At 42.2% G+C, this 26924-nt stretch overlaps 1 protein-coding gene across 1 annotated transcript in view; it reads right to left on the reverse strand.

Annotated features, from left to right (window-relative positions):
- Nucleotides 1-26591, reverse strand: part of drd2a (dopamine receptor D2a) — a 45581-nt gene extending 18990 nt beyond the window's left edge. The window contains exon 1 of the mRNA XM_056283511.1: nt 26316-26591. Coding sequence (XP_056139486.1) covers nt 26316-26591 — 276 coding nt within the window. The remainder of the gene's footprint in view (nt 1-26315) is intronic.
- Nucleotides 26592-26924: the final 333 nt, after the last annotated feature.

The raw sequence follows: 26924 nt of genomic DNA on the forward strand, positions 1-26924 counted from the left end.
CATCACTAACCTCTTTATTGATCCATATCTATATAGGAAAACATAATCGCGGGGTGTGAGATTGATACGTCTGATTATTTCACCCACCACAGAAAAGCAATGAGGTTGAAACAAACACACACACACAGACACACACACAGACACACACATACACACACACACTAAAAGATGAAACCCAATTGTTATGTAAATGTCAACATAATACACATGAAATCTGCAGATAAAGTGTATTGGGTATTATATTGCAAGACACATCGGCATTCTTCATTTGTTTAGAAATGTTTGGGTTTGGGAAGTTGAAATTGCAGTAATGGGGGCATGACCCCGGAGAAAGGTTGGAGGGTATAATTTTAGGGATCATATCAATTCATAATTATGAAAGAAAGGGAAAGACACATCACCTTTACCATCAAAATTACATTAACAGAGTTTATATAGAGTTGACACAATTGATTTTTACTGAACGGCCAGCAAAAATACTAAAATAAAGAAAAAACAACAACCACAAAGGATAATGCAATTCATGTATTTTAAGCAATATATTCAAGCAGCCTTTCTCACCCTCCAAAAACTCCATTGTTGTAACTTTCATGAAGGTTTCAAAGCTAAAAGATGCACATGTATAATGATTTCCTGGTTGAAATTCTGCCATAACATGGACAGGTTAATCTTTAATAAAAAGAGTGCCTGGTCTTATTATTCACCTTCGGCTTAACAATCTCCAGACCTCAGGTCAAGCAAAATGTGCCAGCCATACACTCTCAATTGGTCACACGTTGCAGAACATGAAAACTTGTATAATTAATGCTAATTTAGCATTTAATAATAAAGGGCAAGGCCGCTGCATGGCCAGCAGTGTGACAAAGCCCATCTTAAAAGTTCATGACAGATTGTTAAAGCAAGGGAACGAGTCAAAGCTGTTGCCTCTCACAATCATGCTGAAATGCTTGCACATAAATAAATACAGAGGGTTAGTGCATGCATGCCATCATGTGTGTATATTATAATCAAACCAAGGTATATTTCTAATGAAAGTGGTACATCATGGAGCAGAATGACTAATGGAGAAAGGATAGTTGAGGGGAACCTCACGTGGCTCAGCTATTTGTCATTCACCATTTGACTTCAAAACACCAAAGAAAGTTGAATCAGTTCATCTGGATACAACATTTATTGACAAATACGTTTCATCACTTGAGTGATGAAACGTGATTTGAGTGATTTTCTTACCTGGATTATTGAGCACGCATCAAGACATGACTTTAAAACAGTTATCATTTGGATCAACAAGTCGAAATCCTGTCGTGGTGCTGCGCCTGCTCTCATTTACTTTAGGGGGAATCCCGCAGTCATTCTATCGTGCCACTTTTAATTCTATTGTTTTACCTTAATCCTGAGTGGCGCTGATTCAGTTTCTGGCAGATCAGTAAATCTCAGTGGAAAGTAAAACAGTGTCTTGTAATTCTGTGTTGTGGTCAAGGCTTATCAAATGTCATGTGACACTTAAATTCATGGAGCCACTAATTACTTGTATTTCCCTTTCATAAAGATACAGATATTACTTGATACTTTTCTTGTACATCTTGGATCTCTGGTTGAATGCACTCGGATCAATTTCTTATTCATGAGAAATAATTTTTGATTGACCTTAAACTTACAATAATACCATTCAGACAGTAGTCATGCCAGGTACTGTATCTACCATTCCTCCTGGCCCTAAGGTTGTGTGTGCTGTATTTCAAATGAAAATAGATGGTAGTGGTCATAAGGTTGCTAATTGAGTTTTTCCCACCAATTCATTGAAATCGGAGTGGGGGACTTACAGATCTGCCTGTATTCCAACTTTGGTTCATTTTTTCCCTCACAGTGTAAAGAAATGTGTCTGCCATGAGGTGGGGGGGATCTAACAAAAAGTATCCACAAATATAGAAAATAAAGCAACAAAATAAATAAGTCACCTCAATCATCATGTTTCTCATATTACATGGGCAGAAGTTTTATAGTGCTTTGCTAAACTAATTGTGGGAGCTAATCTACACATCATGGGTGGGGGCGACATGACACTGTTTTTTAGTTTAAAAGAGGGAGGAAGAGAGCTTAAAGAGGGAATGTTGTGGAAAATAAGATGTCTAGTCTTTCTTTGGGTTTTGCTGTTGGTGAGGAGTACCATTTACATGCTTTCACGGCATTTAAATAACGTCTTTATTTAATAGGCTGTATACATAACCAAATAGCACCAATTGCCCCCTCAGAGTGACGTCACGCCAGGAAAACTAATAGTCCATGGGCCAGAGCCCAAAATTTCCTATTTCGGTACACTCAAGGTGGCAAAACTTACTTATAATTTTTGAAAGGATCCATGTCTGTAGATGATATTTTGGTATGATAACCATTCCTGAGTGGCAGCTGTATCACAGTTATCAGCTCATGAAGTTAACCACCCCCTAAAGTAAATTGCATTTTAGACGCTGGTGCATATCCTGGTTTAGCCTCATGGTCAGGACATTTTTCAATGTTCTATAATATTGTCTTTGGTATCATTTTAAAGGGGACCTTCTTAGCTTTCATTCAAGCCCTGTTGTGGATATTTCTCACAAATATAGAGGTCACTTGAGCTCTTCAACCCGTCAATAACACACATCTTTCTGCAATGTTCGCCTAAACTATATACTTTCTTTTAGCCCTGTGGCATCTAGGAATATCAGGGACACAAAACACAAAAACTGGAATACTCACAGGACTGTAAAGATTCAGGAAATGTATAATATACCCCAATCCCAATCCCATCTACTTCCATCATTGATGGGATGAGCCTGGTCCAAAAAATGAATGGCAACAACAAAACCTTTGCACAGGTGGCAGAGTCAGCCTTGACCCAGGTCCTCCATGAGGGAGCACAGAGTGGGAGGATTGATGTTGTTTTTGATGTCTATCACCAGACTTCGATCAAAGATGCTGAACGACTGAACCGGGGTGGAGACATCACTCTCCAGTACAAGAATCTTGCAGGGGGACACCACGTCCAGCAGTGGAGAAAATTTCTGTGCAGTTCCTCCAACAAGACCAGTCTCATCAAGTTTCTGGTGGAAGAGTGGAAACTCCCACGATACAGAGCTATGCTGCATGGCAAGGTGTTGTACATGACCTGTGAGGAAACCTGCTACAAGTTGACAGAAGATGGGTGTGAGGAAGCAGCAGAACTGCACTCCACACATGAAGAAGCTGACACCCGTCTGCTCCTGCATGCATTGCATGCAGCAAATGCGGGCTCAAAGTCAGTTATCATCACAGCTGAGGACACTGATGTCATGGTGCTTTGTCTTGGCTTCCAGAAGGACATCACCTGTCCCATCTACCAGAAGTGTGGGACTCAGAACCGCACACGGTTTGTCGACATCACCAAACTGGCAAGTTCACTTGGAGACAGCATCTGTGACAGCCTAATTGGCTTACATGCCTTCACAGGCTGCGACACTGTCAGTGCATTCGCTGGTCGAGGGAAGCTGAATGCCCTGAAGATAGTGAGAAAGCACACTTCCTGCCAAGAGACTTTTAGTCAACTGGGACAGACATGGAATGTGAGTGATGAGCTGTTCCAGAAAATTGAGCAGTTCACCTGTCGGATGTATGTTGCTAATAGCAGCACTGCTGAGGTGAACAAACTGCATTACCAGCTCTTCTGCACCAAAAGGGGAGAGGTTGAGTCCAGCCAGCTGCCACCATGTAGAGACTGTCTCTTTATGCATGTTCAACGAGCCAACTATCAGGCAGCAATATGGAAGTGCTGTCTGCAGGCTAACCCTGTGGTGCCAAGCCCTACTGAGTATGGATGGACAGACGATGAAGGCAAGCTGGCCATTTACTGGCTGCGCTCCCCACCTGCACCAGATGTGGTCTTGGAAATGCTAACATGCAAGTGTGTGCATTCATGCAAAATGCCAAGCTGCATGTGCCTGTCAAATGGACTTCCATGCACAGACATGTGCAGGTTACAGACCTGCAGTAACCAAAAACAGCAGGATGGTCCAGAACTGGACTTTGAACTTGGGGAGTCAGATGATGAGAGAAACGAGCAGTTTGATGAATGACAGTGTGATGATTCTGATGGTATTACTGTGGTAGTAGTCTATTGATGCACAGGATGTTGATTCTGGACTTGGTTACCCAGAGCTTGATAACAATAATGTAACCATATTCACATATACCCATTACCCTACCCATTACCATTACATATACCCACTAATGATATGGGATTACATGTATCATTGACTAAGTATATGTAAATGTCAATGTTGTTTAAAATATTAAAATAGTTCATTACCTCACTATGGTATTCCTTTTATCATGTATTTTGATTGTGTATTTAAACAAATGTATAGATACCAGTTTGTGACCTAACTGGCTTTGGTCTAGTTCTCATTTAAGGCTCACAATCACCTCACACAATGAAATAGTATGGGTATATTATACATTTTCTGAATCTTTACAGTCCTGTGAGTATTCCAGTTTTTGTGTTTTGTGTCCCTGATATTCCTAGATGCCACAGGGCTAAAAGAAAGTATATAGTTTAGGCGAAAATTGCAGAAAGATGTGTGTTATTGACGGGTTGAAGAGCTCAAGTGACCTCTATATTTGTGAGAAATATCCACAACAGGGCTTGAATGAAAGCTAAGAAGGTCCCCTTTAAAATGACACCAAAGACAATATTATAGAACATTGAAAAATGTCCTGACCATGAGGCTAAACCAGGATATGCACCAGCGTCTAAAATGCAATTTAGTTTAGCAGGTGGTTAACTTCATGAGCTGATAACTGTGATACAGCTGCCACTCAGGAATGGTTATCATACCAAAATATCATCTACAGACATGGATCCTTTCAAAAATTATAAGTAAGTTTTGCCACCTTGAGTGTACCGAAATATCGTCTGGCCCATGGACTATAAACCCAGTTTTTGTGAAAGGCCGCCCATGCCAAGAGTAAGGTATCCTCTGGTTGAGCAGCTATTGTGTCTGTCAAGGGAGGGGCAAGGCCAGCAGTGTAGCAGCTCATCAATAATGCCATCATTATATTAATGACCCCCCAAACAGCCTGTTTCATTAGAGGTGGTTGTGGAGCACTGGGAATTAAATTACGTTTGGTAAAACCAAAAAACTTTTGGTTAAAAAAAAAAATGCCACAGATGTATTTCAAAGTTATATTAGACAACAGTTAGTTCCAACCAAGTAATATGACTGGACAAGGGGCATTCCAAGAGGGTTGCTATAGAATATAACGGCATTTGGACTTTTAACTATACATGTATCACTCCGCTTTATAATAACTGTTAATTACATTAACAATCATTATCGATCTTAGATTGTAACAGACTTCACACTATAAAGATGAACATATTTCCACAAATAGCAAGACCCACTCGAGACCCACTCGAGAGAGACAGAGAAAATCGGAGGGGCGCTATGTTTAAGGAGTGAGGAAATCCCCTCATCCCAGTAGCATCTCTCGAAAAATTCCTGAGCAAAATTCCACCTGGTGCAAAAGCCGTCTATCTGCAGCCCAGGAGGGTAAGACCTGGTCCACACCGCTTACCTTGACCTGTGCGTGACGGCTACCTCGCACAACGGCTGCGGCTTGCATGTGTGTGGTGTCCACACAGACAACAGTGCTGCTGCTGCGCTGCTACTGCCAGCCCTATCTTTCTACATTGAGTTTGCCTTTCATAGTTGCCACAATCGAATGTTTCATTTCATTTGATTTTAAATTTCATTTTGCCAGAAAAGGGTTAAAGCATACAGATAAGAGATTACTGGGCTGCCATTGAACATAAACAGAGAGAGAGGGGGGGGGAGAGAGAGAGAGAGAGAGAGTGCACTGAAAACTACTGCCCTTTACTTGATGCTAATGTTCTTTTAACTTATTAACATATTATAATTATAGCCTACATGGGGTTTCTGCTATGACTATACCCTGTACCCATGACTATATGACTATCCTACTGTACCCATGTAGCCTCCACTTTCTCCTAACATGCAATTGCTAACATGGTTGAAAAAAATCTATATTTTTCTCACGTCTGTGACATATTCTACATATATAGACATTGAAACCATAGTGAAAGGTGTCAGTTATATACTGTTGCTGGTATGTTAATATGATTATCAACAGATCATTTTCATTGTCTATTTTTGCTGAGAACCGTGCGCCTCACACAGAGAAAATAGACATTACGCCAAAATGCGGCTGCAGCGCGGCTCAGGGTATGCAGACCGTGTGGCTGCTCTAACCTGTTAACATGGGCACTGAAATGAAAAGCAAGAGGCTCCGCGGCACACACACGTTGCTCAGGTATGGCCCGCTGCGACAGACAGCTTCTGGTATACCGCCGTTCCCCTGGGAGTAAACCAGCTGTGACAGATGTTACCCAGGACGTGCAAAGCGGCACGGACACACACGTCTTATACCAACCACAGCCTGAGAATCACTGCCATACAGAAACTGTCTGATACAGGACTCGGGGTGAGGGAAATCATGGCAGTGAGTGGGCATAGGTCAGGTGCTTTATATATATATATATATATACATACAGAGACTACGATGTGAATTGTGACTTATAATGAATCGGGAAATATAAAAAATATAAACAATAAAACTTGTTTGTCTTGCAGGTCTGAAAGCTCGCTAAAAAGTTACTGCAGACCATCAATGGAGAGCAGGAAATGATGGAGCAACGTACATGATCAAGTTGTTAACCTATCGGACTCACACATGCCATCAAAGCGACCATAGCCGCAGGAACGTATTTTGAGCGGGGGGGCCGAGAAAAAAAGAGGGGGGGTCGAGTTTTGCCAGGATTGATGTTATGACTGTGCATAGCCTAGACGCTTAAGTAAAACATTGATAAATGACTAGAATGTGAGATTAGTTGCTGCTGAGGGACAAATAGACTCCCCCCCCCCCCTCTCTCTCTCACACTCTCACACACACACACACACACACACACACGGTGGTGCCAGGCCTGATGTTATGGGCGCTGCTTTTTTTATACAGAGTGCTTGTACGCTGACCGTGATGCTGAACATCAACACTCATTTATGCATGACACATAAAAGCACATCACCACACAAATGCAGACTGCTCGGTGGCAGCATAAAAACAAACAAACAAATACATAAACACACATAATATGTATGCTTATAACCAAAGCACAATCTCCAAACACAACTGCAGGCTGCACGATGACAGCATATAAAAATCAACCCATACACATAGACCTATCAGCCAATCTCCAATCAAGAAATATATAATTGTCTTGCCTTACTGCCGGCCTGCATGCAGAACTCCAAATGTGGCCTTTCTCTCCGGGTTGGTGCTGATAAAGTTCCTCATGAGGGCATCAGTGTCCAAACTGTCCAATATATCTCCATGAACATGCATCACAGCAAGGAGGGTAAGTCTTTTTTGCACCATAGTTGTGCGTAACCATGTCTTCAGACGGCGGAGAGTGGAAAATGTCCTCTCTGATGAAGCAGCTGAGATGGGGAGACTTAGGCAGAGTTTGATGAGGTTTTCAACTTTGTTGAAAAGAGCCCTTGTTTGTGGATGGAGTTTAGACATGGTTGTTGCAATGTCTTTTACTGTCTTGGGAGAATCACTGCAGAGGTCTCCAATCATTTTCAGCTGGATCTCCAGTCGGGCTTTGTCAAAGTGCAAGGGGAGGTGAAGGGAATCTATATCCAGTATTTGTTCCTTGTAGGTTGCCTTAATAAGCACCTTTTCTCTGAGAGCTGCTGTTTTCATACCATCTTGATCAAATCTCCTCTTTACTTCTGCTGTGACCAAGTCCACAGCTTCATAGAACTCTCGTCTCCATGAGTGTTGCGCAAATTGTGCGTCTGCCTCTGGCTCTGCTGTGTGTCGACAACGGGCTGGGGTTTTTGTCACCCTGTGCTCACCTGGCATTTTAAGTCCCGCTGTGGATACAGTTTGTTGTAGCATGTTATCCCCCACTGTATCATCCCAAAGGGGCTCCATGTACCTTCCAAGCAGTTCGGCACACTCAAGGGCGCCCAGTGCGCTAGCTTTGGTATGCTGCAAACTCCTGGCCACTGACTCGCACGGCTCAAATATTGCTTCACAAGAGCAGGCCATAGTAGGTTTTAGCCTTCATTGATTGCTTGAGCAGGCCGCCAATCTTAGCTCTGGTCTCTCCCCTCACATTTTTGTCATCCTTAAGCTGCTCCGGTGTTTTGATGATTTCTCTGTAGGCACTACACACACATTCGATAGCTATTGTTCATATGCACCATCTTGTTGGACATATGGCCAGTATGGTAACTATCTCATTGCAGCCAAACATGGACTCATAGAGCTCCTTGCGTTTTGCTGATTCACAGATTACCACAGCTATGCCCTGAACAAAGTTCACGGAATCAGCGATGAGACCCACCTTATGCGCAGCCTCCTAAAGAACTAGGTCAAGTGAATGGTTGGCACAGTGGAAGAGGGACTCAGGGCATGTTTCTTTTAGCCATGCCTGAACACCTGAAAACTGTCCTGACATGTTAGAGGCGCCATCAAAACAATATCCATGGAGACGCTCAATTGGGATGTTCAGCCTGAGAAATACATCTTTGATGCACTTGAACAGGGTCTCTCCGCTGCTGTTGGGGGCATTGTAAAATCCAATGAATTCAGAGTGAATCTCCAATTTCTCATCCACATACTGCAGCGTCAATAAGAACTGCTCTATTGTACCGGAGTCGGTGGTACCATCAGCTGTGAGTCCATAGTACGGACTATTTCTGGCATGGGATGCAATCTCACATTGACTAGTGCAGGCATACCAATGAATGACTTCATTCTGGATTATGTCCGAGAGCCAGTTAGCTCTCCTCTCAATCCACTGTCTTTCTCCAGGAAGGTTGTAGGTATGTTCAAGCATCAGTTTATACAAAATGCCATCACGGCTTCTGTCATCCTGAAAAGCCAACCCCTTCTTTCCCAGGAAGAGCACTGACCTGAACATCAGTTCCAAAACATGCCTTGCTGTGTCTTGAGTTCGGCAGCCAGCGTCAGATAAAAGGGCAGTAATTGGGGTGTTTTGTAGAGCAGCGATTTTTTTTTTGAATGGCATCACTATGAAGTTTAGACTTTTCATGCTTGTTGAATTTTTCTATGGCTTTCTGCCAGTTTGTGAAGCCTCCCTTGACAAAACTGCTGTCGAACCTTACATTATCTTCATTGATGAAATGTTTTTCCACTGCTTTCACACAGCTAAAACAGACAACACGATCACCTTCCTCAATATAATGCAGCCATCTCCATTTGTGGAACCAGTTTGCATTGAATGAACAAGAAAATGTCTCTTTTCCAAACTGCCTTCCAGGAAAACTGAAGTTGGTTGGTTGGTGTGGATTGATTGCCTCGACTGAAACCACGTTAACGCTAGCATTTTGTCCTGGTACTGCCACGACCTTAGCTTGAATTAGCGCGGCTCCTGGGCCCGGGGCAGGTGTGGCGGTTGCTTCGGAGGTGTTGCAGCTGCTGCTGCTGGTAGGCCTACTCGGCTTAGGCTCCAAGTCTGCTTCCTCCTCCTCCGCTTGATCCGCCAACTCGAGGCTCGATCTCTTTTTGTCTTTTTTGGGCTCCCCAAAAAACTCAGAAATTGGGCTCCCCAAAAAACTCAGAAATGCATTTTTGCGCCATTTGGACTGGTGTTCAGACACTTGACCTGACTAAGTCACTGACGGGTGCTGTCATGAGACAATTGTTGCTTGTTGTCATCATGGCTTAGGCCACTTACTTTTTACAGTCAAGTCATTAATGTTTCCAATGAATTTTAATGAATAGACGAATGAATAAAATGAAAAAAAATCAATTTTTTGTTACATTCTATTTATTTATTTATTTTTAACCCCCCCCCCCAATTTGTATTGGGTTCCACGCCAGGAGGTACTGCAGCACCCTCAGCACCCCTACTTCCCACGGCACTGAAAGCGACAGTCAACAGATTCTTATTTCACATTCCCTCATACATATCCTGCACCACTCCTAAATATTTCTCTGTAACTCCCCACTTCCTCATACAATACCACACCTCCTCTCTCGGCACCCTGTCATATGCTTTCTCTAAATCCACAAAGACACAATGTAACTCTTTCTGGCCTTCTCTATACTTATCAATCAACATTCTCAAAGCAAATATCGCATCTGTGGTGCTCTTTCATGGCATGAAACCATACTGCTGCTCGCTAATCGTCACCTCTCGTCTTAACCTAGTTTCTATTACTCTTTCCCATATCTTCATGCTGTGGCTGATCAACTTTATACCTCTGCAGTTGCTACACTTTTGCACATCACCCTTATTCTTGAAAATCGGTATCAGTATGCTTCTCCACTCCTCAGGCATCCTCTCACTTTCCAAGATTGTGTTAAACAATCTAGTTAAAAACTCCACTGCCATCTCTCCTAAACATCTCCATGCCTCCACAGGTATGTCATCAGGACCAACTACCTTTCCACTCTTTATCCTCTTCATAGCTGCCCTCACTTCCTCCTTGCTAATCCACTGCACTTCCTGACTCGCTATCCCCACATCATCCAAATTTCTCTCTCTCCTTTTTCTTCATTCATCAGCCCCTCAAAGTATTCCTTCCACCTTCTCAACACACTCTCCTCACTTTTCCGCACATTTCCATCTCTATCCTTGATCGCCCTAACCTGCTGCACATCCTTCCCAGCTCGGTCCCTCTGTCTAGCCAATTGGTACAAGTCCTTTTCTCCTTCCTTACTGTCTAACCTCTAATACAACTCACCATACACCTTTTTATTTGCCTTTGTCACCTCTCTCTTCACTTTATGCTGCATATCCTTGTACTCCTGTCTACTTTCTTCATCTCTCTGACTGTCCCACTTCTTTGCCAACCTCTTTCTTGCTGTACTTCTGCATTCCACCACCAAGTCTCCTTGTCTTCCTTCCGCTTTCCTGATGACACACCAAATACCTTCTTAGCTGTCTCCCTCACTATTTTTGCAGTGCTTGCCCAGCCATCCGGCAACTCTTCACTACCACCCAGTGCCTGTCTTAACTCCTCCCTGAACTCAACACAACAGTCTTATTTTTTCATCTTCCACCATTTGGACCTTGGCTCTGCCTTCACTCACTTCCTCTTCTTGGTCTCCAAAGTCATCCTACAGACCACCATCCAATGCTGCCTAGCTATGTTCTCCCCTGTCACACCTTGCAGTCTTCAATCCCTTTCAGATCGCACCTTCTACATAAGATATAGTCCACCTGTGTGCACTTTCCTCCACTCCTGTACATCACCCTGTGTTCCTCCTGCTTCTCTCATCCCTCAGTTTTACTAAGGTAAGGTTTTACTTTTTAGGCCAAAGTGTGAATTATGATGTTTCTGTAACTCAGCAAACAATAGTGCATTAATGGAGCCTTCGGGAATTAGGGTTAAAATGGTAAAGTCATTGAGTTGTTTCCAAAAGAGTTTAATTTTTAAAAAAATTTTTATCATACAGAGATTTATACATATTTCATATTTTAAACATTTCAAGAGCTAAGTAAATTCATGTACATTCTGCCTGGCTTGTAGCTGAACACCCTATATAGTTGTGGATACAAAATATGCTTATTTATAGAAACATGACTTTTTTGCTGTAGAGATTAACTTAGTGTTATTAGAGAAGGAAATTAATTCTGTTTAACTGAAACTGAAATACAGAAACAATGTTTGTATTTTATTGCGCAGTTTTAGGTTGTGTATTTGGTTGTTTTTGATACAGTTGATAAGAAAACAAGAAGCGTCGCAAATGGACATTTAAGTGGCTTATCCTTAGGTCAACATATGTCTTGATTATTGCAAAATATGAATGTTGCCATGTTGTTATACATTTTGCCCGCTAAAGAGTAAAACTCAGAAAATAGGCAAACTAAATCCTACAGTAAAGCTGAACATGATCTTATGCTGTGTGCCTCTTCTTTCCTGTTTACAGGATTCTTTAATGTTCATCCTCTCTGACACCCAAGTCAGGGTGACAAAAATAGCTCGTAGGTCCTGTGGGCTGGTCCGTAACTGGCAGAACTTATAGTCATGGGGGAGGGCCATAAAAATTACAAGAAAGTGTTCCATTGGACGCAGAATTGGTATACTGTAGCGGACACATCATGTATTTATGGATATAAATAATCAATAGTTCAGTGGGTAGCCATGGTAACGCAGCACCATGTTTGTTGAGGGCAGGGTGTGATATGAAGGAAATAAATGACACACGTTCGTGTAGTCAGAGAAGTTTTTCGTCTGTTTTCTCCCAACTTCCACAATGCCATTAGTACACCATTAGTATTAGTATAGTATATAATTCATAAACCCTGAGTGCAGGATGAGTCATCAACGTTTTATTATTGTTTTCCAGGAACTGACAAACTCAAAAATACCATTAAGCGTACCTACAAAACGACTTTTTTTGTCATTGTTTGGCCAGATATTTGCGTATAGGTGACAATCAGTGCAAGACATATGTGATTAAAAAAAAATCAAACACAAAACTTAAATATCTAGTTTGAATTCATGGGGACTTTAAGTAATCACAGTTTGTCAGGAAGTATGAAAATTATCCCTTTAAGAGAGGGGAAAAAAGACGGAAAAGAGACTCGATATTTTCAAAGTGACACCAGTTAACTTTTTTCCTTCGACATATCAATAGATTTATTTTGGTCAGTGTGACAACATTGGACGAATGACACAATTGCATTTCAGATTGGTTCCCTGGAAGTCTTGTTTTCGCTTTGCATTTTGTCTGCCACCGGGCATGAAACCTCCCGGGAGATAGAGGGATTGTTCTACAACACATAGGAATTGCATCATACTGTGGCAAGTCTGAGCCACAGCCGGGCTCCCTGGCGGAGACACGGACAGCCATGGCAGATGATAACGCAACAACCCATTTATTAAATTGGCAAAGAAAGATAAAAAAAAAAACTTTCAAACAAAGACTGATGCAAGATAACTTTTTAAAAGACTTAAAAGCAATCGGGTTTTAAGAGACCATGTGACTTTGTTTCAGATAACACTGGTTATCTGCTGTATCCTCTAAAGCTGCGGTTTAATATGCACCTCGAGTTTAGTATAAACCCAATTGTTGTGTCTTGTATCCTGCTGATACACGGAAGGGCATTTTGCGTAAACCTGTCTCCTTTGGCCTGTGAACTCCCTCACAGAGAGCGAGCAACGTCCTAGTCTCCTGTGCAGTCCTCCATCATTTGGCCATCGACTGGGAGGAGCCACATCTCACGGAGCTCCTTCAATACGGTTACTGAACTTGATGCTGGTGATACTGCAGGCAGTGCATTCTGTCTTGCAATCATAGCCAGTCATTTTTCTTAAACACACAGTTTTTGTTTTTTGGAGCACCCATCATAATGGAAAAAAATAAAGAATATTCTTGCATCTAAATGAGATGTGTCTATTTGCCTTGAAAATGCAACCTATGCAATTCCCCAGAAAATCTAAATAAATATAAGCTGCCATCTCCACATATGTTACTGTTTGCCTTCATACAAAGAGTGAAGCCAAAACACAGGTCCTTTATTCAAACTAAATTTTATGGCATATGGCCAATTCAGTTTACCAGATAATAATCCTCTCCGGCTTCAAAAATAATCACAGAGGTACTACACACTTAAAAGTGTTTTTTGAGCTGTAAACTAAATGATATGACTGTATGGTGATGAAACACAGCAATGCCGGTGATGCTGGTGTTAATATTGACATTTCTTACAATCCATCTGTAGCTGTCGCAGGAAAATGTGCTTCTTTCTTAATATCTTAAAAAACCTTTCCAGAGGAAACAGTTTTTTTTTAGTATAATAAGTGTTGTGTTTCTTCTTATGTTTTCTCCCTGTTAAAGGTTGTTTTTTTTAGGGAGTTGTTCCTTATCCGATGAGAGGGTCTAAGGATAGGATGTTGTGTTGCTGTAAAGCCCACTGAGGCAAATTTGTAATTTGTGATATTGGGCTATACAAATACAATTAACTTGACTTGACTTAAATAATATTCGTAAATATAACTTTTGGTTTCACAATGTTTTGGGTAATAATGACGCCTACTGTTCAGATAAGTGAGCTATGCTGAACAGGCAAGATACTGGTCATGTGATCAAGTTGACTAATTTAAGAGGAATTGCGTACATTGCCTGAACCATCTGAAGTTACAAACAGAGTAAAGTGTCTGCAAAAGAAGAGTATTAGTGCGACACTAAAAGATAGTAATGACTCCTATATTTCTAGCCAGAAGGCGTACACGGTATTTGATTGTTTGTTAATCATTCTACCTTTGTGTAATTCATTTATTGTTTCACAAGTTAATGTGAATGCAAGTTTCAAGAGGGCATTGATGCTAGTTTTAGTTGGCAAGCTACATGGCTATCTACATGGACACTAAAAGGTATTTTGCTAAGAAATGGCTATTGGCCAGCAGAAACTCATTTTGCACTGATAATATGATAAAATGTAATTATTTCATTTCAGTTTTTCACAGTGTTTGAAGTTGTGAAAGAAAACTATAAAACACTTATCAAACATCAGTCGGAACGTAGTTTTGTCTGTACCAGAAGAAAAACTTTGGGAGTAGTTACACCATCCATCCATCCATTATCCAAACTGCTTATCCGGCTCAGGGTTGCGGGAATGCTGGAGCCTAATTTATAAAAATCAGCATTTCATCGGTTGAAAATGGCTCAAACACGCCATCTATTGTTTTAAATCAGTCCTAAACCTTGCAAAGCCATTGCTGGTCGACCGGTTGGGACTTATTACGTAATTAAAAAAAAAAAAATTAACGCCCTCTAATCAGAGGTGGGTGACCCACCTCCCCTGTCCGGCTGTGGCGCATCTACCTCGCAGCGGTCGAGCTTCTTCGCGGGGTGGTGGCAGACGCCGTGCCGGAAGGCGGGCCAGTGGAGGGGGGTGTCACGACAGTGTGCAACGGCAACTCTGGAGGCATGCCGGGCCCTTCTGGCAGATGACCCCAGCTACTCCGGTCTCACACATCCACGTCCCCCCTCCTCAGCCCTGCCCTCCTCTCAGCCTTTTGCCCACTTTTTAGCATTTTTTTAAAATTATGTAGTGGGTGGAGTTAGGCTCAGACCTGGGGGTGAATTTACACTTTTAAGGCAGGTGTGACACAATTTAAATGCATTTGATAGCACAATATTGCACTTAGTTTACTCTGATGTTAAAATTGCCCACATCCCCTTGGGGATGAATAAAGTGTTCTGATTCTGATAACGCCGTACATGGTGAAAGTCATTTACGTTTTTTGTGTTGGCCTTGTGATGGACTGGCGGCCTGTCCAGGGTGTCTCCTCTCCTGCTGCCCAATGACTGCTGGGATAGGCTCGAGCATCCCCGTAACCCTGAGAGTAGGATAAGTGGTTTGGATTATAGATGGATGGATGGAAGTACTAAATGACCTAAGCAGTTTACATCTTCCCTTAAATTCCGGTTGAAACATATGTGCAGTGTGTTTAAACTTAATCATCAGATAAAGTGATCTTTAGTGGCAGTTAGGGGTTCTCCTGTGGCTTTTATAAACCAGACTTCCATACATATAATGGACCTCTGGACTGGTGTCAGAGGTTGCATCCCGAATACTGCTACCTCACAACAATGTTGCCAAAGTCACTGTCACACAACATCTGGCAATTCAGTGACAGGCTGCCTGTAAAATCATCTCTTTTCCCTGTTGATTTCAGTGGCACACCCTGCTGTACGCTGAGTATGAACACAGTACTCCCGTCGCCCAAAATTTGAATTTATAGCTAATACGTTTTGAAAATATGCAACACTTTCATTTGAATACAATTTTGATGGCTTTCAATGAAAACACTGGTGTCGGTGATCTTTTCTCTGTGTCCTGCAGGTCATTGGTACATTATAACAGGGCCAGCTGTGCACACCAATAATGCATTTTGTGGCAACTGTTGTATAAAAACTGGCACAAAGAATTATTCATATAATTAAATTATTTCTGAGTTAACTTTCAAAGCTATTCAAATCTATCCTTCTAAGCTTGTGGAAGGTATTCAAACTTTGCTGAGTATGCATTAACTTTTCTACAACACTGGACTACGTGGCCACTCTAATTTACCTGACACTAGCAGGAATAACGCAATGGTCTGATCCGTTTCTTGCAAAATGATGTGAACACTACCACAATGTTATATAATACTGGGCTATTTCCAAAATGGTTGGTATAATAAGAATAATTTCCAACTGAAACTGTGACTAATATAGCTTATACAAGCATAATTCTCAAATAAACTGCCCTACATAAGAGTCAAGTTATTGATACCATGGTATATCTATGTGATTATAAAGAACATAGGCTTACAATAATGATATTAATACCTTCATTTTGCCGCAAATTCAGTATAATTTTATTGTAATTTTAATGTATTTGTTGCTGCAGCCAGTTAAGGTCTTGATTAAAAGGTTCAATTTGAATTTGCGGCGCCACACGTAGATTGGAAACTCAGCATCTCAGCAGTGATGCAGTAGTTTGTGGTTGAAGGTATTTAAATAAAGTATAATTTTTACCACAGTTCATGAATTATATATGTAGTAAACAGTGTATATAGTGTGTTTGCTTCTGGGCTAGACTAAATGTAGAAGCAAATTTGTAATAGTTCGCATGACATCACATAGCCTCTCTTATCCATCTATATACCTTCAAAGAGAATCCTGCAGGAGCCCTGCCAATAGATATTTATAATGATAGGTAAGGTTATAGGAGAGTGATACATTTAATCTTCTTGGCATGCAAGAATGGCCTGTTGAAATCTATGATCCTCCTGTTTGTCGGGTTCATGTTTGTCCTAAATCAAGTCTAAACACTTGATCAAGCTGACCAGACAGAGACCAGAGATCTGATGTCAGCTTTTGTGTGTGTGTGTGTGTGTGTGGTGGGGGGGGGGGCACAGTATTGTTTCTTTAAATTGCCAGTTTGCCAGGCAGAGTAAGGTAATTTGATCATACATCTGGTTTAGCTGTGGTTCAGCTGAACCTGTGCAAGTTCCCAGCAAGCAAAATTACATCATAATGAGGTTGTGATGAAGTCTTTCAGTGATGTTTAGGACTAGGCCACACAGCCGATATGGTGATGATTTAGATGTCATTTCCAAAGATGTCATAACCAACATGTCATTTTGCCAACTTTTTAAGGACCCTAACCAGTCATAAAACCGGCTGTATTAGGTCATTGAGATGACGTCCCGGAAATGATGTCTAAATCATCCCCATATCGGCTGTGTGGCCCAGTCCTAAACGTCACTGAAAGACTTCATCACGTCATCGTGACGTATAATGTGCCTTTTACTAATTTGCCGTGCAAGATTAATTTATACATTACTTTAAATCCAGAGCACGCCTGAGGTGGAAAAAGTATACGATTTGGCATTTTGCAAAACCTAGCATTGTCTAAAAATAAGGCAATAAATATGTGCTCACAAATATAGACCACTTCCCTTCTAAAATGCTCATCCACATACTAATGTTTAACTAAGTCATTTTGCATTAACACAGTAGACTGTGAAAATATGTATTTAATTAAACTTTGAACAATTTAATTTAATAATTAAAACATAAATTCAGGGGTCGGCAGAGTCAGCCAAGTTAAGGATTCAGGGAGCAGCAATGTCCTGGAGTAAGAGGGGAAATATAAATTACAAAACAATAAAATGAAATCCAAGCGGGAACTATACAAGAACTATACAAACTCGACGCAGAACGCCTCCTAAATAGGGCAAAAAGCTCCAAAAAGGGCTCAAAATGTAGTGGAGAATCAAAACTATGAATTCAGTCCATTGAAACTGCAACATGTATTGAAGGGAGGGGTGAAGGGTCGGAGGGTGGTCCTGATGTGGGCAGATGAACCTGAGGGAGACATCATGGAGCAGGGTGGCAAAGTCAACTGTGGTTGAGATCGGATAGGGGGGGGGGGGGTATTGTAAACTTAATTGTTGGCTTCACCCCTCTTATTATACCCCCAACCAGCAGACCTCCCAGGGGTATGTTTGAGATAGTCCCCAACTAAGAACTTCCAAACATTACTTTTAGCTCAAAATAAAAAAACTTACCAATGACACTGCTGTAATTACCTAAAAAAAAGCAGTGAACAGGGCTGTGGGAGAAAAAAAAATTAGGGGGCATTTTTGCATTCCCTTGCAATACTTCTGCATTCTCTCGCAATACATTTGCGTTCCCTAGCACCATTGCCATGACTCACATGTCATTTTGTTATTGAAACTTTTTTGTGAATTCATATTATTCACATTAGCTAATGTGTCACTATTGCAATCTAATTTCCATCCATGGCCAAATTTTAGATCATCAGTCCAGTGTGGGGCTTAGAGAGCTGTGGAGACCATGACCAACCTTGGTGTGGATGACATCTGGGTTATTCTGAGGTGAAGAACCTTCTCTGACCAGTCGCTACCACCAGTAAGAGCAGTACCAGATGTCCTCATCCACTGTAGTTGAATGACCAGGGGCCTCATGTATCAATCGTTACTATGGGCAAATTTGTTCTTACACACCCATGGGATTTTTTAGCCCTGACGTTTGTCTCAGAGACCAGTGTAGAACCTGGGTAACCCCTGAATTTAGACACTGATTGGCCAACAATGATGTCTTTGCAAGCCTGGGTGATTGCTCATTGCAAGAGGTAGACAATAGATGTTAGGAGGAAGGAATTACAAATAACCATCATGCTTTCACTGGCTGTCGGACAATCTTGAGGGCTAAAAAAATTCCATGGGTGTGTAAAAACAAATTTGCCCATAGTAACGATTGATACATGAGGCCCCTGGGGAGGTCACCAGCATCCAGCTTGGACCTGCATCACCTGCATGTCATCAGAGTCAAACTCCGCCCACATTGAGCATCGCCCCAAACTGCACACTGCAGTCAGAGGCTTCTCAAGTGGGCGGATCATCTGTTTCCATCCCTTCCTGTCCTCTACATCTTCCTCTGTGCCGCCAGCCACCAGCATGTCCTCCCTCACTACATCCATAAACCTCCTCTTTGGCCTTCCTCTTTTCCTCTTGTCTGGCAGCTCCATATTCAGCTCCTTCTCCCAATATACCCAGTATCTCTCTCCACACATGTCTGAACCATCTTCATCTTGTCTCTCTTGCTTTGTCTCCAAACCATCCAACCTGAGCTGTCCCTCTCATATACTAATTCCTAATCCTGTCCTTCTTCATCACTCCCAATGAAAATCTTAGCATCTTCAACTCTGCCACCCCCAGCTCTGCCTCCTGTCTTTTCATCAGTGTCACTGTCTCCAAACCATATAACATAGCTGGTCTCACTACCATCTTGTAAACCTTTCCTTTAACTCTTACTGGTACCATTCTGTCGCAAATCACTCCTGGCACTCTTCTCCAACCACTCCACCCTGCTTGCACTCTCTTCTGCACTCCCAGTTACTTTGGAGAGTTGACCCCAAGTATTTAAACTCATCCACCTTTGTCACCTCTACTCCTTACATCCTCACCATTCCACTGTCCTCCCTCTCGTTCACATATATGTATTTTGCCTTGCTCCTACTGACTTTCATTCCTCTTCTCTCCAGCGCATACCTCAATCTCTCCAGGCTCTCCTCAACCTGCACCCTACTCTCGCTACAGATCACAGTGTCATCCGCGAACATCAGAGTCCACGGAGATTCCTGCCTGATCTCATCCATCAACCTGTCTATCACCATTGCAAACAAGAAAAGGCTCAGAGCCGATCCTTGATGTAATCCCAGCTCCACCTTGAACCCATCTGTCATTCTAACCGCACACTTGATAACTGTGACTGCCCTCATACATATCCTGCACCACTCCTACATACCCCCCCCTTTTCTCCCCAATTGCATCCAGCCAATTACCCCACTCTTCCGCTGCTCCATCCCCTCTGCCAATCAGGGGGAGGGCTGCAGACTACCACATGTCTCCTCCGATACATGTGGAGTCGCCAGCCGCTTTTTTCCACCTGGCAGTGAGGAGTTTCACCAGGAGGACGTAGCGCGTGGGAGGATCACCCCAGTTCCCCCTCCCCCCTGAACAGGTGCCCCGACTGACCAGAGGAGGCGCTAGTGCAGCAAGCAGAACACATACCCACATCTGGCTTCCCACCCGAAGACACGGCCTGCCTGTCTGTAGGGACGCCCGACCAAGCCGGAGGTAACACGGGGATGCAATACCACGAGCCCCCTGTTGGTAGGCAATGGAATAGACCGCTACACTACCCGGACGCTCCCACTCCCGGGACATATTCTTCTCTGCCACTCCCGACTTCCTCATACAATACCACACCTCCTCTCTCAGCACCCTGTCATCTACTCTCTCTAAATCCACAAAGACACAATGTAACTCCTTCTGGCCTTCTCTATACTACTCCATCAACATTCTCAAAGCAAACATCACATCTGTAGTGCTCTGGTGTCAAACTATGGCTTCTAAATAAATGCATCTGTTGTCTTGCTATGCTTTGAATATATATATATATATATATATATATATATATATATATATATATATATATAAAGCTCATTGTTTGTCTTTGCAGTGTAAACCCAGAAAGTCACCTGGTGCCTCTTTAATAAATTATTAAATTTCACACACACACACACACACACACACACACACACACACACACACACAAAAGCAAAGCAATGAAAACACAACAAGCACACCAAACTGCCCATGCAGTACAAATGACATACTATAAATATTAACAACATAGTTAAGGACAAAGTCACAGAGATGAACAATAAGAGGTGGCAAGGAAGACCCTGAGAGGGGAGGAGAGAGTGAGAGAGAGAGAGAGAGAGAGAGAGAGAGAGAGAGAGAGAGAGAGAGAGAGAGAGAGACCATGACAGCCTACGGACTTCTGCACTGTAATTTGATCGAGGTGGTAATCATCATGGCTCATGGACAGACACATGAGGATTAGAGTTCCTGCAGTCTTAGATTGCCTTGCTGCACATCAGACACAGCAACCAAAGGACTAATGGTCACAAATAATCTCAGCGCATAGAAAAGAAAAGGAGAGCAAAGAGAGAGAGCTAGAGAGATACAGTGCTGCTTGAAAGTATGTGAACCCCTTGAGCAGTTCAGATTTTTCTGTTGTTTTACCATGATTTTCTTATTCTATCATCACCAGTTTTTATGTATGAAATGTCAGATATATGTTTATCAGTTGCATGTACTTGTTTAGTGGGACTTGTTTAAGTAGCCCAAAAACTACATGAAACATGGAATTAGTGTATGTGCAAAAGTAAGTGAACCCCCAGCTGCATTGGTTAAGTCAAGCAGGTAACAGACTCGGGTGAAACACATTTGGGTGCTTAATTAATCATTTAAGCAGACCAATGAAATGAGACATCCTTGGGAAAGGGTTTGGCCTGCACTAATTAAAAGAGAGAGGAAACCAACCAAACCACTGTGGTCCCATACAAATCAACAATGCCGAGAGCAAAGGAGATATCCGAGGACATGAAGAAGAGGGTAGTGATAGCCCATCAGTCTGGGGAGGGATATAAGACCATCTCCAAAAGATTCCAGCTCCATCCATCCACTGTAAGACAAATAATTTACAAATGGAGGGCCTTCAACATGACAGCAACTCTGCCTAGAAGTGGATGCCCATCAAAACTATCACCCAGAAGCACCAGAAAAATAATAAATCAGGTAAAGGCCAACCCACACATCACCTCTAGAGAGTTGCAGACCTCTCTGGTAGCATCTGGGACAAATGTGCATGCATCTACAATCAGACGAAAATTGAATAGCCATGACATTCATGGGAGGGTTGTTAGAAGGAAGCCTCTGCTCTCAAAAAAGAACAAAGCTGCCCATTTCAACTTTGCCAGAGAGCACTTGGACAAACCAGAGACCTTCTGGAAGTCCATTCTCTGGACAGACGAGTCCAAAATAGAATTATTTGGTCACAATTAAAACCAACATGTTTGGAGAAAAGCCAACACTGCATATGAAGAAAAGAACCTCCTCCCAACAGTGAAGCATGGTGGTGGAAATGTGAAGGTCTGGGGCTGCTTTTCTGCTTCTGGACCTGGACGACTCCGTATTATCCAAGGAACCATAAATTCTCCGGCATATCAACAAATTCTTGACCAGAATCTCCTGCCATCAGTCAGGGAGTTGAAGCTGGGACGCAAATGGATTATGCAACAAGACAATGACCCAAAGCATTCCAGCAAAACTACAAAGGAATGGCTTCAGAGAAAGAGGATTCGTACTCTGGATAGGCCCAGTCAAAGTCCGGATCTTAATCCAATTGAAATGTTGTGGCGAGACCTGAAGAAGTTGGTACATACCAGATGTCCCTCCAACCTCTCTCAACTGGCTGAGTTCTGCAAGGAGGAGTGGGCAAAAGTCCCCATAAGCAGATGCGAGAGACTGGTTAGTGGTTACAGAAGACGTTTGGTTGAAGTAATGGCTGCAAAAGGAGGAGCCACAAGCTACTAATACAAGGGTTCACATACTTTTGCACATGTTAAATTTTCAGTTTTTGTGAAATAAACCACCTTTGTTGAATTAAATAATGAAAATATATCTCTTTTTGTGTGTGTGTCCATTATTTGGAAGGTGTGCTTTACAAATTGGGATTTGGATGTATGTGTAATAAGCTTATTTTAATGTTTTTTACAAAAACAGTGACCATGTCTGGAGGGTTCACAAACTTTCAAGCAGCACTGTATATCTATTTTCCTGAAAGCTAGCTCACCTCCTGCATGCTATTGATTTGATAGAAGCAGATTGTATGCTAGCCCCAAGGCTTTTTCAATAACAAATACTAGCAGTCATTGAATCAGTCCTATATGTTTTCAAAACCAGGCTTACACTGAATTTTCAATTCAGATCGCAGGAGTGTAATGGATATTCACAAACATTTGAGCTGGGTTAGAAGAGATTAGTCTGACATTTTGACAATGTCACAGAGTGCCACTACTTTACCGGCCTTTAACTGCTGCAAAACTGACATTTATTCTTATGATGTGAATCTATTAGTGCTGTGCAGCGTCATTATCCTACTTAGCCTTGATCCTTTGACTTATTGACTATTCTGGGCATGTTGTCATCTTTAAACCTTATTTTCTAGTGGGGTTTTTTTCAGGGGCTGTGTGTAAAATGTCAGCTTTCCTGAATGATAATATGACTTGTAACGATCAGTGGTGGTTGCTGAGTGATAGTAATGACTTAACTTCCCTACCAGATTTCCTCATTCAAACTCGATGGATCTGGGGCCAGTTGTGTTTTTGTTATTGTTAAAAGGGCCATGACACCACACCTCTCCACAGGCTTGGCTCGCCCTCAAAGTCCTCTGCAAACCACGCAGCGATTACGACACACTAATACAGACCTGCCAACTTCAATATATTTTGCATAGCAGCCACACAATTTTTACATCAACGAACGCTGATGAGAGTTTTTACTGCAAAATGCACCAAATGAGTTGCAAATGTTTTTATGGTAGATAAAATGATGATTGAAAAAAGGGCAGACAAGCCAATTGAGATGTGAAACTGGCATTACTGACAAGTGCTTTTTTTTTCTTTAACCCAGGTCATGGTCTCTTCAAAATACTCCACTCTGGCAAGAGGCTCAGGTCTATAAAAATCAGAACCTTGATCCACAAGAAAAGCTTCTTCCCCACAGCAGTAGGCCTTTCCAACAAACCCCCAGACACCTAGAGAAACTGACACTGCCCCCTACCTACCCATCACCCCCTTTGACCCTCTCTCCACACCACAACATGACATACTCCAGTGTTGTAGTACTCAAGTCCAGGACTTGGACTCGAGTCCGACTTGAGTCCTGATTTTCAGGACTCATGACTCGAATTGGACTTGAGCACTGATGATGTGGACTTGGACTCAGACTCCTACGCTGGGGACTCGAGACTCAACCTCGAGGTTTAGTGACTCAACTACAACACTGGTGTGTGTGCACATACTTGCGAGTGCGTTTGTTTGGCTGTTGTGTCACAAAGTAAATAAACTTCCTTTGAAATGGTGACAGCTGTGTCATTTTTGTTTAATGTTGACCTTTTTTATTTGTATGTCAGCTTTTTTACAGTGCCAGAGTAGAGCACTGGAACCCATCTTGGAACGCTACTCAGACTCAACCTTGATGACTCGGACTCAGGTAATGGGGACTTGACTCAGAGTTGACTCAGACTCTTCTTTGGGGACTCGGACTTGGACTCAAACACTGGGGACTCGAGACTCGACCATGAGGTTTAGTGACTCGACTACAACACTGACATACATCTACTACATACGCGCATCCACGCTCATGTTTTACTTTGCCTTTATCAGAGCACTGAGATCGGGGCTTCTAGTTGAAGTTGGGATTCTTACAGTTGTTTCTTGCTTTAAACAGTAGCCAGGCTGTTAATAAATGGAAAGCAACCCAGTTGGCTTTGCGACAACAATAAAAACATTTGGAAAAGCTAGAGGGTGAAAGTTGAAAGGTTGTCTACAGTCGCTTTAACATCAGTCACCAAGAAGCTACAGAGTGCAGGTGAGGATGGATTATTGAATAAACACTTTCATTGCAATAGTTAGTGACTGTAAAAGTGGTTTGTATTAACCTTTGAAATCCCTATAAATCTTGTTTGTGATGGTTTGGTTTTGTTTGTAGCAAATTTAGTTTTTGGGTTTTGTTTTTTTTTGCATTTATCTCTTTCACTTAAAAGGTAATGTTTTTGTACTCCTACCCCAAATTTACATAGGGTATGTGGGCTCTATAAGACTCCCATTTTTGATGGGAATTTCAGCTTTTGAATATAGTAAAGGTAATCTAATTGTACAGCCAAACACCTGGAATCGACATTTGGAAATTCGGATACTTGTACATTTTCATATGCAAAACAATGTGTTTGACAGTGTAATTACCTGCTAACTCATTATAAGTTACAGTAAGTTAAACATATTGATGAAAATAAGATGCCCTTATTATAAAAATGTGTGGTATTGGATTAATTGATTTTGTCAGGCGAGTACACGTGAAAAACTTCCACCATGGGTTGCTACTCATTTTTTCTCTTCAGGGATGGCAGGTTGCCAATATCTACTGAGGGTATTTGAAAATGGCAGATGGCCATATGTGCTGGATATCTGCTACCTTTCTATTTGACATGGCATGTCTTGTCTATTTTGATTTGCTATTGGTATTCATATCGCTGAAAGATAAAAATCAGCACTCTGTCAGAAATTGCCCATACCCACTTAACTACATTCAAATTCTTTCTTTTTTGGATTTCTTCTCCCTTTTTCTCCCCAATTGTATCCGGCCAACTTCCGAGCCATCCCGGTTGCTGCTCCACCCCCTCTGCTGATCCGGAGAGGGCTGCAGACTACCACATGGCTCCTCCGATGCAGGTGGATTCACCAGCCGCTTCTTTTCACCTGACAGTGAGGAGTTTCACCAGGGGGACGTAGCGTGAGGGAGGATCATGCTAGTCCCCCCAGTTCCCCCTCCCCCCCGAACAGGCGCCCTGACTGACAAGAGGAGACACTAGTGCAGTGACCAGGACACATACCCACATCCGGCTTCCCACCCGCAGACATGGCCAATTGTGTCTGTAGGGACGCCTGACCAAGCTGGAGGTAACATGGGGATTTAAACTGGTGATCCCCGTGTTGGTAGGCAACGGAATAGACTGTTACGCTACCCAGATGCCCCGTATTAAAATTTTCTTTAAATAGAGGCAAATTCAATATTTTAATGCTGAAGCCATTATAATTCTTTTCCATTGATTTTGGCATTTGGTCTACACAGTGGAACACTAGTTACTTTTACACAAAGTATGAAAGGTCCTCTCAAAAGATGTTGATTGAACTAAGGTTGTCCAACATTCTGGGCTAAATTAACAATATAAAACCAAGAAATGCTTCAGAACACAGGAAAAATCATTCCCTATAATAGCTGTGATAATGTAGAGCTCAGTAATCATCAAAATTAATGTGACATTTGTTCACAATTGCTGTCACTGATGACACAGAAAGAGAAACCAAGAAAGCTAAGGCAGAAAACAGCAACAGAGAAGAGAGGGAATCTATAGTGTCTAGCAATATGAAGGACTGCTTACAAGAGCCAGTCTCCCGTGAATCATATTTTCCTTAATGATCATGTTTTATGAAGTGTTCATCCATTATTCATAAATATGCATGAGTGTGTGTGTGTGTGTTCGTACATGAGCCCGTGCATGTAACCACATTCTTGCTACCCTACCTCTAGGTAGACAACCCAGGGCATCACCAGTGTGGCCACCAGCAGGTCAGCCACAGCCAGGCTGACGATCAGGTAGTTGGTGGTGGTTTGCAGAGCCTTCTCCCTGGACACAGCCATGCACACCAACACATTGCCAAAGACAATGACAAAGATCAGCAGTGTGAGGAGCATAGCATAGTAGTTGTAGGGGTGCTTCTGCTCTTGCTCTGTTTCGTTGAAGCTCCATGTCCCATTAAAGAAACTCTCATTGTAGGCATACTGGGTAAGGACATCCATTAGCTGTGAGTGACGAAGGCCAAAGGCAGGCACTGTAGAGTATGCAGAAGACACAAGGAAACAAATTAGTTGGCATCGCAAAAGTTTTAATCATATTAGGAAACAAGGTAAGTAGGAGTTAGATACATGCGCTGTGCATACAGAAAAACATATGTTCATCAGGTATAATTAGGGGATGTGGGAAGATGGGCGATTTTAGGAATTTGGATTAAAAAGAAGCCCATAAAGTAAGTGTGTGTGTGTGTGCACGTGCGAGTGAGTGAGACGAAGAGAGAGAGAATGCCTCGGAGAGAAAAACCGGCATCGACAGAAAGTAAAGCACACCACCAAACA

The sequence above is a fragment of the Lampris incognitus genome, chromosome 7 (assembly GCF_029633865.1).
Source record: "Lampris incognitus isolate fLamInc1 chromosome 7, fLamInc1.hap2, whole genome shotgun sequence".
Classification (NCBI taxonomy): domain Eukaryota; kingdom Metazoa; phylum Chordata; class Actinopteri; order Lampriformes; family Lampridae; genus Lampris; species Lampris incognitus.